Source organism: Pelodiscus sinensis, chromosome 11 (genome assembly GCF_049634645.1).
Source record: "Pelodiscus sinensis isolate JC-2024 chromosome 11, ASM4963464v1, whole genome shotgun sequence".
Lineage (NCBI taxonomy): Eukaryota > Metazoa > Chordata > Testudines > Trionychidae > Pelodiscus > Pelodiscus sinensis.
In genome coordinates this window covers 35,995,371-36,011,827 of record NC_134721.1, presented here as the reverse complement: position 1 = coordinate 36,011,827, position 16,457 = coordinate 35,995,371, and the positions used below count along the sequence as shown (strand labels likewise).

The following is a 16,457-nucleotide window of genomic DNA, read 5'->3' as shown; positions in this document are numbered from 1 at the left end:
TCACATTGGTGTGGGCAGGTGGGCCCAAAGCTAGGAACAACCATAGGACCCAGATGCCCTGTGGCCTGTGCTGCTCTCCTGGACTCTGAGGCTGGCATTGGCTTGGCTCAAGGTCAGTCACAGGGCCCAGGACTTACCCCCTCCTGGATGACAGTTCTTAGCAGCTCCTGGACAGGGGCCACTTGCTATGTGATCCCTCACTTTGGGGAAGGGCTGGGACAACCCCCCTTTGCCCCAGCGCCACCTCTCCCCAGCCTCCTCACTTGCCCGTGCTCTGCCCCTAGCCTGCTGCTTCCCTCAACTGATGCTGCCTGAGGGACCACCCTGCTGCACTCCCCAGCAGCAGGGAAAGCAAAGCAACGTGGCCCAGCTTGCTCCGCTTCCCGCCCATGAGTGTGGGACAGTCCCCCCCCGCCGACATGCCTCGAGAGCAGAGAGAACTGGGGCTGCGCTGGCTCGCTTTCCCCATCACTGCAGGTGTGTGGATCCCTGCTGTGCGCACCAGCTCCCCCCCCCACTAGTTTACCTGCCAGCTGCTGGCCAGTCCCTTGCCCCTCCTGCTCATGGCATTTGGGGAGCATGTCCCCCTCATGCCCTCCCTACCCAGAGCAGGGGCAACACATAATTCCTGGGGGGAGGGAGAGGAAATAGGATGCAAGAAGGTGCTTGTTTATTCTGAGGATACTGGGTGTATTCTAGGGATACAATAGTGTAGTCGATTAACCGATAAGCAAAAGCTTCCAGGTTAATGCTATAGACCAGTGTTTCTCAACCAGTGGTATGAGTACCCTTAGGGGTACTTGAGAGAAGTCTGGGAGGTACATCAACACAACTGAAATTTGGAGAAAACTGAATTTGTTTTAGGTTTTACAGAGTTTTATTATGTTTGTACTTTTCAAACCCCAAAATGTCATCACCTGCCCAGCTATGATTATGTTGTTTAAACAAATGTGTTGCAATGGTTTAAAAAAAAAAGTGTGTATCTGAAAATTGTAGGTCCTGGGTTATCCCTTTAAAAAAAGGTTGAGAAACATTGCTATAGACTACACACATCTCTGCCCCTGCCAGTAAATTTTTTAGCAGGCAGGCCAGCAGCTCAGCTCAGTCCCAGCTTGCCCTGGGTCCTGGACCTACCCCCACTGTGGCTCTGTGTTTAAAGTGTATTAGGAACCAGGAAGGCAGGCAACCCAGCTCAGTTCCAGCTCATGCTGGGTCCAGGAGCTCAGTCCCCCAGCCCCCCAGACAGGGGCTGCCCAGAGACTATAGAATAATTGAGTAACCAATAAGAATTCATGAGGTTAATAGAGAATTCAATTAACCGATATTTAACATCCCTAGTGTATTCCCATCCCCATTCAGTCAGTATCTCCCTCTCCCTTTGCAACTCTGGCGTCACACCTCTGGGCCCTTCCACCCCAGTGTCTCCTCTCTCTGCTGCCCCAGATCCAAACCACAGGGCGAGCCACCCCAATATTCCCCCCCAATGAGCCTTTCCAGCCCATATCTGCCCCCCAGAACAGACCAATGGTAAAGTTACCAACCTGGCACCCCCATGTCCACTGTCAGTGACTATTCTGTACAGCTTCATTTATTGATGCATGGGAGGGAGACAACACATTGTCCAAGGGGGTTACCCAGTTGGGCTGTCAGGGGATGTTACTGTCTCATCAGCCTCCTTGTCTGGTTGGCTCCCAGAGGGGGGGGCACCACAAACAGTAGCCAGGCCCAGCTGGTCACAGCTCAGGATCTCAAGCCGGTCGTCATCCTCACTGGAGGGGCAGGCAGGGACCCGGGGAGGAGCAAAGAATCGGATAAGGTTGTGGGTCTCACGCAGCTCATAGATGGTCTCCAGGGCCAGCAACATGGCCAAGAGCCCCACGAGAAGGTAACCTGGGGGGGAAAAAGAGGAGGACCAGGGGGCTCAGATGGGATTTCTCCCCTTTCCCTGTGGTGCAGCCCCCCCCACTGACCACTGCCCTGCTGCCTGCGGCACAGCCCGCCCATCCCGCTGATCCCCCCGCCCTGCTCCCTGCGGCACAGCCCTCCCGCCCCGCTGACCCCCACCCTGCTCCCTGCAGCACAGCCCCCCCCACTGGCCCCCGCCCTGCTCCCTGCGGCACAGCCCTCCCGCCCCGCTGACCCCCACCCTGCTCCCTGCAGCACAGCCCCCCCCACTGGCCCCCACCCTGCTCCCTGCAGCACAGCCCCCCCTTGCAGACTCCTGTCCTGCTCCCTGCGGCACAGCCCCCCCCACTGACCCCCACCCTGCTCCCTGCAGCACAGCCCCCCCTTGCAGACTCCTGTCCTGCTCCCTGCGGCACAGCCCCCCCCCACTGACCCCCACCCTGCTCCCTGCAGCACAGCCCTCCCGCCCCGCTGACCCCCACCCTGCTCCCTGCGGCACAGCCCTCCCGCCCCGCTGACCCCCACCCTGCTCCCTGCAGCACAGCCCCCCCCACTGACCCCCGCCCTGCTCCCTGCAGCACAGCCCCCCCTTGCAGACTCCTGTCCTGCTCCCTGCGGCACAGCCCCCCCCCACTGACCCCCACCCTGCTCCCTGCAGCACAGCCCCCTCCCCACTGACCCCCGCCCTGCTCCCTGCAGCACAGCCCCCTCCCCACTGACCCCCGCCCTGCTCCCTGCAGCACAGCGCTCCTTAGTGGCTGCCCGGAGAATGGCTCACAGGTGATGCTGATTTTGTAGAGATGGCGCAGCGAGGGGTGGCTGCTGTGACCTGGCACGTAGTCCCCAAGCCCAATGGTGCTAAGCGAGATGAAGCAGAAGTAAACGGACTCCAGGAAGGTCCAGCCGTTCTCCAGGGCCCAGAAGCAGAGGGCTGGGAGCAGGATAAAAAGCCCCAGCACACACAGTCCCATGGCAGTTGCGTGGCCCAGTGCAGCATGGCCTGGTGAGATGCCCCAGTGGGTGTGGAGATACCGCACAGGCCGGTGGCTTAACAGCTCCATGAGTCGCTGCAGGAGACAGGTGGCCAGGAGCAGGGAGGCTGGGAGCCCCAGCAGGGTATAGAGGATGCAGAATACCTTCCCCCCATCCGACAGGGGCACCGTATGGCCATAGCCTGGGAGGAGAGAGTCAGTGGGGTGAGGGACAGGAATGGTGCCTCTTATGCCCAACCTGCAGCTCCTTGCTGTCCCAGCTCTGCCCCACATGCTCCTCCCGAGCTTCACCACAGTCACTCATGATCTGTGCAGCCCACCTCCCCCCACTGGTGCCCCATCCCTGCTCTTCCCCCTCAGCTCTTCCAGCCCAGGGCTCTTCCCCCCCGCCCTTCCAGCCCGCGGCTATCCCCCCAGCTGCCCCCCCCCCGAATGCCATTTAAGGGGGCTGGGGGCAGTAGTTCCCTGAAGTCTGAACCACTGGATTTCATACTTACCATCTGCTTAAAGCTGCATGCCCTGACTCCAGAGGCAGTTTTAAATGCAACAGAGTTTGAGCTGTTTGCAGCTTTGCCTTTAGGGCAGGGAGTTTGTTAAAACAAGAGGGAGCCAGGTGATCAAGAACAACAAAGGACTGGCCAGTCAAGTAATTGAAGGATCCTTGAATCATCATGAAAACATTGCCAGGTATGTAAAAGTTGCAGGGGAGGGAAGAGTAGCAAAGAGTGTTCTGCTGCTGGGATTTGCATTTAGACCAGTACTGTTAAATTTATAAATGTTATTGAAAAGGGGGTAAATAGTGAGATGGCAAAATTTGCAGATACTACAAAATTACTCAAAATAGTTAAGTCCAAGGCTGACTGCAAAGAGTTAAAAAGGAATCCCACATAACTGGGTGATTGGGCAACACAAGGGCAGATGGAATTCAGTGTCGATAAACGCCATGTAATGCACCTGGAAAAATATAATCCCAACTATACATGCAAAAATGATGGGTTCTAAAATAGCTGTTACAATTCAAGGAAGAGAATCATTGTGTATCGTTCCCTGAACACGTCTGCTCAGTGTGCAGTGGCAGTCTGAAAACTAACAGAATATTTGGAATCATTAGGAAGGAATAGATAAGATAAAAAAATCATATTGCCTCTATATAATGTCATGATATGTCCACACCTTGAATACTGTATGCAGATTTGGTCGCCCCATCTAAAAATATATATTGGATTTGGAAAAGGTAGAGAAAAGCCAACAGAAGTGATATGGAGTAAGGAACAGCTTTCATATGATGAGAATTTAACAAGATTGAGACTTTTCAGCTTGGAAAAGAAATGACTAAAGGGGGGGATATGTTAGAAGTCTAGAAAATCATGAATGGTGTGGGAAAATAGAATAAGGAAATGTTATTTACTCCTTCACTGACATAACACAAGAAGTTCACCCAATTAAATGCATAAGCAGCAGATTTAAAACGAATTATTTCTTCACAGTCAACCTGTGAAACTCTTTGCCAGGAGATGGTGGAAAAGCCCAAACTATAACAGGGTTCCAATAAGAGCAAAATAAGTGAAAGGAAAATAGGTCCGTCAATGGCTACTAGCCAGAATGGACAGAGATGGTGCCAGAAGCTGGGAATGGGCAATGAGGGATGGATTATTTGATGATTGTCTCTTCTGTTCATGCCTTCTGAAGCCCCTGGCATTGGCCACTGTCAGAAGACAGGATATGTGGCTAGATGGGCCATTGGTCTGACCCAGTATGGCTGTTCTGATCTTATATACAGCCCAAATGTATCTGCCACCTGAGCTGAGGTCCTGCCCCCCACCATGGGGAGGAGACGAGGCGGGACATGCAAGCATGTGACCCCCTCTCCCATCTCAGGGAAGGAATGGGGTGAATACCTGCATGCCTCAGCCTCCCTGGCTCCGCATCAGGGGGAAGAAAGGTGCTGGGGGCAGCAATGCTCCACCCCCAGAAGGCCTACAGCCGTGGTCCCCTACGCGGTGCCTGCGGGCGCCATGGCGCCCGCCGGGGGATTTCTGGGCACCCGCTGAAACATCTGGGCTGGCCCTGCCCCCGGCACACGGCACATGCATGGTGCCGGCTCCAGGCGCGGGACGCATGGGCAGCCCCTCCCCTGGGCGCACGGCACATGCGCAGGGCCGGCCCGGGGCGCGTGGGCGGCCCCAGCCCCGGCCCCAGGGCACATGTGCGGTGCTGGCCTGGGGCGCATGGCTTGTGGGCGGCCCCGGGCACGCGGCCCATACGCGGTGCCGGCCCGGGGTGCGTTGCCGGCCCCTGCCCCGGGCACGCGGCACATGCGCAGTGCCGCCCCCGTGTGCACGGCTCGTGGGTGGCCCCGCCCCCAGGCGCCCGGCAGCCACGCAACATTGGGGACCACTTGCCTACAGAGTGTTCAGGAAGGCAAAACCTTCCCACACCTAAGCTACCGGATGCCCATGCTCTCTCTCGTTAGTAAGAAAATAAGAATATATAGTCACATTTTAAGGCTGACCAGTGTCTCTTCAGTGACCTGCTACAAGATGTCAGAATGCTGAGTGAGTCTGGTTTGTATTTACATTTTCTTTCTTGTACATAGGAATTAGATACAGCGCTTCTATCCTGTCAGCTAGTTGCTAGGTTATCTGCCAAAAACCCTAGGCCAGTGGTCCCCAATGCGGTGCCTGCGGGTGCCATGGTGCCCACCAGGGCATTTATGTACGCCCTCTGAGTGATCAGGGCCAGCCCTGCCCCGGGCACGCAGCGCATGCGCGGTGCCAGCCCGGGCATGTGGTGCATGGGCAGCCCTGCCCCCGGGTGTGTGGCGCATGGGCAGCCCTGCCTCTGGGCACGCAGTGCATGGGTGGCCCCTGCCCCTGGACACCCAGCAACCCCAAAAGGTTGGGGACCACTGCCTAGGCTATGTCTAGACACTGCAGGCTTCTTGCACAAGAACTGTTTTGTGCAAGAGTTCTTGTGCAAAAAGTCTTCCATAAGAGCGTGTCCACACTGCCATGTGCTTTTGTGCAAGAGAATCCATGGCAGTGTGGACACGCTCTTGAGCAAGAAAGCTCTGATGGCCATTTTAGCCATAGGGGTTTCTTGCACAAGAAAATCATGTTGCCTGTCTACACTGCCTTCTTGTGGAAGAGCTCTTGCTCAAGAGGGCTTATTCCTTGTGGGGGAGAGGAATAACTCTTCTGGAAGAAGCCCTGTTTTCCGACGCTGTACTGTAAATTTACTTGTGCAAAAACGTGCATGCAGTGTAGACACCCAGCTAGTTTTTGTGCAACAGCTGTTCTTGTGCAAAAACAAAAAAGCCTGCAGTGTAGACATAGCCCTAGAGTTTCAGTGTCTTACTAGCCCTAGAAGAGGTGATGTGTGTGTAGGGGGGAGGGCTCCCCCCTCCCGAATTTGCTGCTTGGCTTTTACTGAGCATGCTCAGTAACACTGACGAAGCTGCTATGCTCAGTCCCCCCAAATGCGGACATGCACAGATCGCCCCCCTCCCCCGAGCTCTGCCCCCCTCCCGCCCGCCCGGCCTTACCCGTGGTGGTGAGGACGCTGGCGGCGAAGAAGAGCGCGGAGCTGAAGTCCCAGTTCTCGTCCTCGGACACGTTGCCCAGCGCGGAGACCCCGTAGCTCTCGGCCTCCAGCGCCAGCTCCAGCAGCTGCTCCAGGCCGGCCTCCTCCAGGCAGCCCCGGTGCTGGCGCACGAAGCCGTCCCGGGCGCCCCGTAGCGCCTCCCGCAGCGCGGCCTCCTGCGGCCCCTCGACGCCCACGAAGACGGCGGCGCCCAGCAGCAGGAAGAGCCCGTAGGCGCCCAGCAGCAGCCAGTAGCGCCAGGGCTGGGGCACCGCGGGCAGCTCCATAGGGCCAGGAGCGGCGGCTGCTTCCTGGCCGGGCCACACCTGCCCAGCTGGCACCGGCCAGGACCCGGGCCGCGCAGGTGCGGCCGGTTCCGGCGTATGCTGCGCTGGGCGGGGGCGTTAACCCTTGCAGCGCCGGCCTCCCTGCTCCGCATCCAGCCCGGCTCTCGGGGCGGGCCCTCAGGCTGGAGAGGAACCTCCCAAATGGGCTCTGGCAAGAATCGCCCCCGGGGAAGCAGCCTCGGGGAGGAAGCTAGGCTGGAAGCCAGGAGCCTGGTTCTACCCGGGGGATAGAGGAAGACTGGTGTCTAGTAGCTGGGGGGAGGCTGGGAGCCAGGATGCCTGGGTTCTCTACTGCTGACATTGGTCAAGTCTCTTCCCCATTCAGTGCCTCAGTTTCTCTTTCCATCCTGTGTCTTTTCATTCAGGCAGAGGCTTTTTTCCCCTGTGGGTCTGTGCAGCAATGGGGCCACAATCTCTGCCATGCACTGCACAGAGCCAGACCCACAGGGAGGCAGCCCCTGCCCTGAACTGCTTTCCCCTTTTTACATATGGGGGAAACTGAGGTGCAGGGATCCACCCATGGAATCTGCAGCAGAGATGGGATTTGAATCCAGGTGTGGTGCTGTAGGCCACCAACCCAAAAATCCTTCCCCTCTTAAGGGCAAGGTTATGCATAAAATACCCAGCAAATTACAGAGACTCCAGCATAGAAAGGGTTAACCCTGGAGTGCTCCAAAGCGGGAGAGGAGTATTGGGTTATTCTGCTCCCAGCAGCTCCACGGGGCTCAGAGGAGGTCAGGGTAGGCATGTGTCTGGCTATTGAAAGTGATTGGCATTGGGGAGAGGGGTCAGTGGGGCATGAAGCTGCCCTCCACCCCCAGGGATTGGAAGGGGTGTGTCTGTGTGTGTATAGAACTGAGACCAACAGTGACCCTCCTGCTCCTACACATACAAAGGGGAGAGGCACAAGGCAGCTGGGATCTTTTGCAATAATCCTTGGCAAAGTAGGTGGGCTGGTGGGGCAGTGTTGCCTCCCCCTCCCCCAGGCCCAATCCCCTTCTGTGGCATGAAGGCCCAGGCATGCTGCATACCCAGTTGGCACAGGGAAGCATCTGTACAACAGGGAAGACCAACACACCTCTAGGGACAATAAATGGATATAGCGATCCTATCCTGTGTCCTAGAGTAGCCAGGGGCCACTTTTGCTCTAGGAAGACAGGATAGGATGCTATCAGACAGAAAGAGTGTGGCTGAGCTGGTAGCATTTCACTTGTGCTTTGCACCGTGCCAGGATGGATCAGACCAATGGGCCAATTTAGCCTGCTGTCGTGGAAGCTTTGGGATGGCTTAGCCCCAGGTAAAAGTTCTGCCAGACACCAGGAAACTGAGGCACAGCTCAGTGTTGCTGCAGCTTAAACCCCAACCCAAATTGTGCAAAAGTGAGGTGCAGTACAGTATTGCTGTAACTTACATCTCAGCCAAATCTCAGGACTGAAGGAGCCTTTTCTTGGGGGTAAATTATCCTATAGCTGAAGAGGTATTAAACTAGCCACAGTACAGGGCAAGATGGAACCACTGATTATTTTTTACCTTGTATAACTCTAGATAGGGTGTCTATCTCCCTCCCCCTCCCCACTCTTTTTGGTAATAATATATGGCTAAATGGGAATCTAATGGCAATGAGTCCCGTAGGCAAAAGATGCATGGGAGGGGAGCTTACTTCATGAAACGATTTCTCACAAGGCAGTGCAGAAACACCAAGTCAGGATTAATAGGATAATTGAGAACTAGTAATAACCTGAGAATGAGGAAATGATCTCTCCTTGGAATGCTGCACTGGAGAATTCAGTGATGACATGATAAGGAAAAGGAACTGAAAGAATATTGTAATAAAATAAATAAAATAACAACCACACATCATCACTAGTGAATAATCAAACAATCAAGATGCTAATAATATGATTAAATTATTAACCCATGACAAATCGTACATAATAAAACATACCGATAAATATAAACAGAATAAATATAACAAAATAAGAAATAAAACATTACTAACAAAATAAAATAAACAATTATAGTCTCAATTACTAGTTGTAAAATAATAAAATAAATTGACACTATTTTGTGATCATTAAACATAAAATAAGTTGTATTGTTAATTATAATAATAATTACATTGTGTTAGCATCAACATTATTTAAAACAAAATACAATAACATTAATGATAAATCAAGAATAAAATAATGTATTAATTATAATTGTTGCTATAAAATAATACAATAAGTATGCCTATTAAAAGTACTATTAACAACATTTAACTGATCAATTATAAAAACAACATAACCACATAATACTAAATGATAAGATTTAATAATACATAATGCATAATATAATTAATAAAAATAACAAAATAGTTAATGCAATGATAGAGGTAACTAATAAAATTTTATATAAGAATAAAATCAAGATATATATTAAAATACATTAAATAAATAAATAAATAAATAATAAAATTAATTACAACAGGGAAAGCAATAGAAACTATTAAAAACAAAACAAAAAACCTTCCCATGAATTTAACCCAATAAAAAGGAAATGCATATGAAGAAGAAAAAAATACAGGAGGATACCATAATAAAGTCAGTAAAGACAAATGTAGTGTTAAGAAACCATAAGCAATTCACAGGTATAACAAAAAGCTCATACAGTGTACATTTAAAAGCAAATTATTAAAGTCAAACATGATGACAAACAATGCGACTGACTATGTGGATGAATAAATGACAACACATGGATGATTGTAGGGGACAAGCCTATACCATGGTGGGATTGGGGGAAGACTAGGGACTGATAATGCACCCACAGCATGTACAGGAGAAATAAACCTTAAGAGGCAATCCTGCTCTGTGCACTCTATCCCTGATCCTCTTTAGAAACTGAATCAGAGCTCCCTCCTTCTCCATGTGCATCTCGGGAGTGCAGTAAAGAGTTAATAACTCCCTACACCTCCTACCGCACAGCCTAGCTCCAGTGTCATTTCTCTGACTGGGGGGAGGGGATGACTAATTGGAACCCCACAGCACGTACTGTGCCTATAATAGGGGGTCCTTTGTGCCTGGCGCGTGCAAGGAGCATGTGTGGGGAGCACCTGCCATCTGCCACTGCCCCTCACTCCTTGGGGACCTCCTACCCTGCTGCCAACCCCCTGGCCATTGGCTTCCCCAGCCCGACCATCTGGAGCTGTGGGGCTGCACAATAGGGGTGAGGACTTTATATACAGGTCTGGGACATATGGGCTACATAGGCTGAAGGGAGTGGGAATGGTGCTAAAGTCCAAGGGAACCGCCAGAACTGGCAACAAGGTCCAGACAGGCTGAGGAGTCACCAGAACTGGCACGGAGGTGCAAACAGCTCTCAGAACCAGCACCAAGGTGCAGACGGGCTTTGGGAGCTGCCAGAACCAGTACCGAGGTGCAGGCAGGACGAGAGAGTCACCAGAATCAGCACCAAGGTGCAGACGGGCTGAGGGAGTCACCAAAACTTGCATCAAGGTACAGACAGGCCAAGGGAGTCACCAGAACCGGCACAGAGGTGCAGACAGACCGAGGGAGTCACCAGAACCGGCACAGAGGTGCAGACAGGCCGAGGGAGTCACCAGAACCGGCACAGAGGTGTAGACAGACCGAGGGAGTCACCAGAACTGGCATCAAGGTACAGACTGGCTGAGGAAGCCATCAAAACTGGCATTGAGGTGCAGGCAGGCTGAGGGAGTCACCAGAACTGGCACGGAGGTGTAGACAAACCCAGAGAGTTCCCAGAGCCAAGGCTAGGTTGGCTGCAAGAGCCTCCAGGGCTGACAACAGTGAAGTTCTTACAGGCTGAGGGAGCCTCCAGACTTGGCACCAAGACCCAGACAGGTCAAGAGAGCCCCCAGTGCTCAAAATGCCCCGCGGTTTCCTAGTGAAAAGAACACACAAGGCAGGCCCAGCCTCCTACCGGATCCGAGCCCCCTCAGCTGAGCCCTTTGGTGCCAATCCCTGGCCTCCAGGCTGCCTCCCACCACTGCCCCCCAACCAGGGGAACCCCCCAGGAGCAAATGGGCTTCCAGCATCATGCCCTCTACCCCAGAAGCTCCTGCTACCAGCAGCCTCCCCCTCCTCCTCAGGATGGGGGGCTATTGTGTGCCAGCTGTGCCACCAGGCTTATGGCGACCCACCCTCGCTGGCCCGGCATGGCTGCTTAGGCCTGGCCCGTGTGGAGTACCGCTGCCCTCAGTGCCTCAAGGCCTTTGGCTGCCCAGCCAACTTGGCCTCTCACTGGCGCTGGCACAAGTCCCGTGGGCAGGGGCCAGCCAAGGAGAACCAGAGCCCTGAGCTGAGTGCCGGGCCTGGCTCCTACCGGGCTGACTTCGGCTGCACCCACTGTGCCAGGCAGTTCCGGCGTCGCAGTGACCTGCGCAGACACCTCCTGCTGCACCGGGCTGGGCCAGGACTGAGCCAGAGTCAGCATCTCCATGGCAACTGCCCCCCAGCCCCAACCCCCCTCTGCTTGCCAAAGGAGGAGGTTTTGGGGCTAACCACTGGCTCCCAGCTCTGCTCGCCAGGGATGCTTGTCTCCTCCAGCCTTTCCCAGAGCAAGAGAAATTGGATCAGCCCCCAGTAGTCTGACTCTGGGCTCCCCCTTAGCTGCTCTGCTAGTGCCCCTCAGTTCTGATCTGCAGTTCCCAGAAAACCAAATGCTGGGCTCCCCCTGAGCTCTGCCAATTCCCCTCAATCCTGACCCACAGCCCCTTGCTATCCCAGCCCTGGGCTCTCTCCACCTCTGCCAGTGCCCCTCAATCCTTTTGTGTGGCACATTTTATTAGGAAGTCTGAGAACAACAGAGAACTGTTTTCAAAGAAGAAAACGGCTCAGGGCAGGCCAGCCCAGGGCCCCACCCTCTTCAAATCTTGAGCACAGTGGTGCTGGTATCAGATGTGCACTGGACAGAGTCATGGACAAGGTGCACCTGGAGCAGACAGACTACTTGTGGCTTTTCTCTTCTGAAAAACTGGAGACGTTTGCCTTGAAGATCCAGCACTGCAGGGAGGATTTTTGATTTGCAGCACCTGCTCTGTTCTGTGTGGAGCCCTAACCAGCCATGGGCAGAGAGAGGCCCATGCCAGCACTACCTGGGTCCCAGGCATGCTGCCACACACAGCTTGGCACAGGAACAGGACTACACTGGTGGTATGACTGGGTACTGCTTCAGAAGGCTGATTTGTCTATGCCTGGGAGAGGGCATGTCTATTAACTGAATTAGGAAGGGGTCTGGGGTAAGTTATTGTGTGGGCGAGGCAGTGGGTGTGTCTGCATGGGAGGAGTTTGTCTGGTTAGGGCAGTCTATGCTGCATGGAGAGGTGGCTTGTGTCAATTGGGAAGCATCTAGTGCAGTGTTTCTTAAACTTTTTAAGACCGAGGAACACCAAACAATAATTATATTTTATGAGGAACACCAAGGATTTCTTGTTGAGCAAAAAAAAAGGGTCGGGAGAAAGTTATTGAGCAAAAAAAAAAAAGTCCCTGCCCCTTTAAGGGAGGCCATTTTGAACTCTGTTGTTCTCTGCGGCACGCCTCCCACTGCCTCATGACACACAGGTGTGCCGTGGAACACAGTTTAAGAAACACTGATCTAGTGGGTCTATGGGTATGCATTTTGCAATGCTGTTGTAGTTCTTATCAGATAAACCCAATAATGGCACGTTTCTGTAGGCAAGCATTCATGTCCCCATTTGCATGTCTCCACAACTAGCCTGGCATTAAAGCATTCCCCAGTGCTGCCCATGCCGGTTGCTCCTGACATAGTGACACATCATAAATGCAATGAAGTGAAATAAACCCTGCTTCCCAATTCCTGGGTGTCCCTCCATAACCTAGCATGGGCAGCACACAATGTGGGACAGGCCTCAGAGGAGTCTCTTCATACTCCAATCAAGATCAGGGTAGGTATTGCACAGATCTCAGCTAAGATCATGGCCACTGTCATGCCAGACACTGCACAGGCCCCAATCAATGTCAGGGCCCTGTCATGCTGGGTGCTGCACAGATACACAATGGGAAACAGTCCCACCCATAAAGATCACACAGTCTAAAATAAACAGATGTAGTAATGAAACCCAGGAGTCTGGGCTCCCACCCAGTGCCTTACTCCTGATTCTAGACATTACATCAAACACCTGACCAACCATTCTACAAAGTCAGAGCTCTTCAGAGATCAGCTTCTGTGCTCTGAAAAACTCTGCTCCCTCATAGTCAGGGTCTGCTATAGACCACTAACTCAGGAGAATAAGAAGTTCAATGATGCATTTCTAGAACAAACACCAGCAATATCCATGACATGAGACCTAGCAGGAATGGGAGACTTCTGCTACCTGGATAGCTGTTGTAAATGAAACACAGCAAAATACAAAATGGCTAATACATTCTTGGAACACGTTGGGGGACAATGAACTGTTTCAGAAGGTGGAGGGAGTAACCCAGCCCTAAAGAGGGAATAGAGACCAGTAGGAGGGATTACTGGCGAATCTGGGTAAAAGTGACCCTGAAATTATACTGTTTCTTGGTTACTCTAATGAAAGGAAGGAGTCAGAGCAGCAGGACAACAGGGTTGAAAAGAGCTGACTTCCCCAAACTCAGAACAGGTGCCCTGGGAAGATAGCGGAACGGGAGCTCAGGAGAGACACAATGTTAAAAGCACAAGAGCAAACTAGACTGATGCACTGGAAAGCCAGGAAGACTAGTGAGAGGCCAATGCGACTTCATCGGGAGCTCTTTTGATCTGAAAATCCAAAGGGAACCCGACCATGGGAATGTGGACAAGGTGCTGAGAATTAGTACAAAGAACAGCAGCCACAGGCAGGGACAAATCCACAAGGCCAAGGCACAATATGTAGCAAGGGACTCATTTAGGGCCCTGTGTAACTCTGACATTCACAGCCCAGAACAGCAGCGTTCCCAGAAGCAGGGAGGCAGACATGGGGCTGTTGGAAAAATCATGGTATTAGGCTAATGTGGCTGCTTGTGAGGGAGTGAGGGCAGGGATGAGGACTCAGGGTGCTCCATCCTCAGCTCTGGCCCAAAGGGTCACTGTTGTTTCCTGTCTGGCCAGGTGACAGGGAAAGGCAATGAGGTGATCCCCAGCAGAAGGGGGGAAACTCTGCAATACCAGTTAGTGAGAAATAGTGATTGGGATCTACCACTTGGAGCACAAGCAAGGGGATGAGAGGGTCCATTGGGGATCAGGGTGTGAGAAAGCCCTGTCCTGGCACAGGGATCAGGGTGGAGGGACAGGATAGAACACCCGCCCCCCCAACGCAACTGCTCATGCTCCAAGCAGCAGAACCTGGTCTCACCCCCAGTCCCTCCACAAGGACAGGGCCTCCTCACACCTCAGTCCCCCAGCCAGGAAATGACTCCTTACACATCCCTGTTTCTCCCAGTCGGGCAGGGCTCTCACCCCCCTGCCCAATCTTGCCCTAGGCCAGATTGCCAGCCTCATGAGATGAGACATCCCTCTAGCCCACAACCTCACTACTCTCTGAGGTAGGACTGGCCTGTCACCTCCCCATTCCTCTCTGGGATGGGACCAGTCTGTAAACCTCCATGAGCCTGCCTCAGTGGGGAGGTGGAAGCAGATATGAGTGCTGCCTCCCAGCAGTTGGAAGAAATCACAGCAGTTTGAGGACAGGTGCGTGTGTGGGGAATTGAGCAACTGTGCATATTGAATGAAATTCAAATGCCTACCCACAACTCTGTTGTGATTTTAAAAGAGAAAACCCCCAAAGCAATGAAAGAGGTTCTATAATACTTTGAGAGCAATCAAAAGATGGAGAATGTAGGTCCACTATTTAGTGGAGAAGGGGAGCTAATAACAGATGACATCAATAAAGTCCTTTACTCCTTGTTTTGCTTCAGTCTTCACTAAAAAGGTTAATGGTGACCAGATACTCAGTACAGTTAATGTTAACAAAAAGGGAAAAGGAACACAAGCCGAAATAAGGAAAGAGCAGGTTAAAGACTATTTAGCTAAGTAGATGTATTTCAGTTGGCAGGACCTATGGAATTCAGGCTCACATACTTAAGGAACTAGGTAGAGCAATCTTGGAATCACTATTCGCTATCTTTGAGAGCTCATGGAGGTTGGGTGAGGTCCCAGAATGTAAAAGGAAGGCAGAGAGCAGCTGTCTCTACAACAGGCCGGCCGACAGAGGGAAGGGGAGACAAAGAGGGCAGATGCCCAAGGGCCCAGCGAATCAAAAGGGTTCAAGGCTTCTGGCTACTATAGGAGAGCTGTGCGGCTCTGAGAGCTGGCTGCTGCAGCCCCACCCCTTCCACCTGAGGACCCTTCCTTTCAGAGAGCATAGAGCTGCCTCCCCTCCTGACCAGGGGCCTGGCAAATTTGTTGGCCGCCTGCTCTACAATGGGAACAAAGAGGACCCAGGGAATTGTAGACCAGACAGTCAAACTTCAAAATCTGGATAGATACCAGAATAAATGATTAAGCAATTGGTTTGTAGATACCTAGAGGATAATGGGGTTCTAAGGAATAGCCAGTATAGGTTTGTCAAGAACATATCATGCCAAATCAACCTAGTAACCTTCTTTGAAAGGATCACTGGCCAAGTGGATAGTGGGAAAGTGGTAGATGTGATAGATCTTCATTTTAAAGGGCTTTTGCCACAATCCCACATAAGCAGATTAGGGAAATGTGATCTGAATGATATTGCTATAAAATGGCTGCACAACTGGTTGGAAGACTGTCCTCGAAGAGTAGTTATCCATGGTTCTCTTTCAAACTGGGAAGATGAATCTAGTGGGGTCCCACATGGGGTCAGTTCTGGGTGTGGTACTAGTCAATATTTTCATTACTGACTTGCGCATGGAGAGGAGAGAGTATGGTTGTAAAATAATGTGGATGACACCAAGCTGGGAGGGGCTGGGAGCACTTTGGAGAATAGAATTGGAATTCAAAATGGGCTTGATCAATTGAGGAACTGGTCTGAAATCAACAAGATGAAATTCAATAAAGACAAATGTAAAAGATTGCCCTGAGGAAGGAGAAATCATGCACAAGAGTATGGTGAATATCCAGCTAGGTGGCAGTACTGTTGAACAGCTTCTGGGGGTCATAGTGAATCACAACTTGAACATGAGCCAACAATGTGATATTGTGGTGAAAAGGGCTAATATTCTTGGGTATACTAAGAAGAATGTGATAAGCAAGACCGGTAAATAAGGGTCCTATTCTACTTGGCACCAGTTAGGGTATGTCTACACTACCCTCCTAGTTTGAACTAGGAGGGTAATGTAGGCATACCGCACTTGCAAATGAAGCCCGGGATTTGAATTTCCCGGGCTTCATTTGCATAAGCGGGGCGCCGCCATTTTTAAATCCCCGCTCGTTCAAACCCCGTGCCGCGCGGCTACACGCGGCACAAACTAGGTAGTTCGGACTAGGCTTCCTAGTCCGAACTACCGTTACTCCTCGTGGAATACTAAGAAGAATGCCCTGAGGAAGAGGAGTAACGGTAGTTCGGACTAGGAAGCCTAGTCCGAACTACCTAGTTCGTGCCGCGTGTAGCCGCGCGGCACGGTGTTCGAACGAGCGGGGATTTAAAAATGGCGGCACCCCGCTTATGCAAATGAAGCCC

The 16,457-nt window shown here is 52.2% G+C and overlaps 1 protein-coding gene across 1 annotated transcript; it reads right to left on the bottom strand.

Annotated features, from left to right (window-relative positions):
- Positions 1-1,572: 1,572 nt before the first annotated feature.
- On the bottom strand, positions 1,573-6,912 carry KCNK7 (potassium two pore domain channel subfamily K member 7). The gene is made up of 3 exons (XM_075939247.1): positions 6,442-6,912; positions 2,684-3,079; positions 1,573-1,890 (listed from the first exon to the last, which is right to left on the bottom strand). Exons 1-3 carry the CDS (start codon positions 6,764-6,766, stop codon positions 1,631-1,633), a joined length of 981 nt encoding a protein of 326 aa, XP_075795362.1. The 5' UTR covers positions 6,767-6,912; the 3' UTR covers positions 1,573-1,630.
- Between the last annotated feature and the right edge of the window lie 9,545 nt (positions 6,913-16,457).

Bases quoted from the DNA above. Each gene is read 5' to 3' on its own strand.
- KCNK7 (XM_075939247.1), bottom strand. From the start codon at position 6,766: ATGGAGCTGCCCGCGGTGCCCCAGCCCTGGCGCTACTGGCTGCTGCTG. The intron at 3,080-6,441 runs GTAAGGCCGGGC...CTCTCCTCCCAG, and splicing joins CAGCGTCCTCACCACCACGG to GCTATGGCCATACGGTGCCC. The intron at 1,891-2,683 runs GTGAGCCATTCT...TTTCCCCCCCAG, and splicing joins CTACAAAATCAGCATCACCT to GTTACCTTCTCGTGGGGCTC.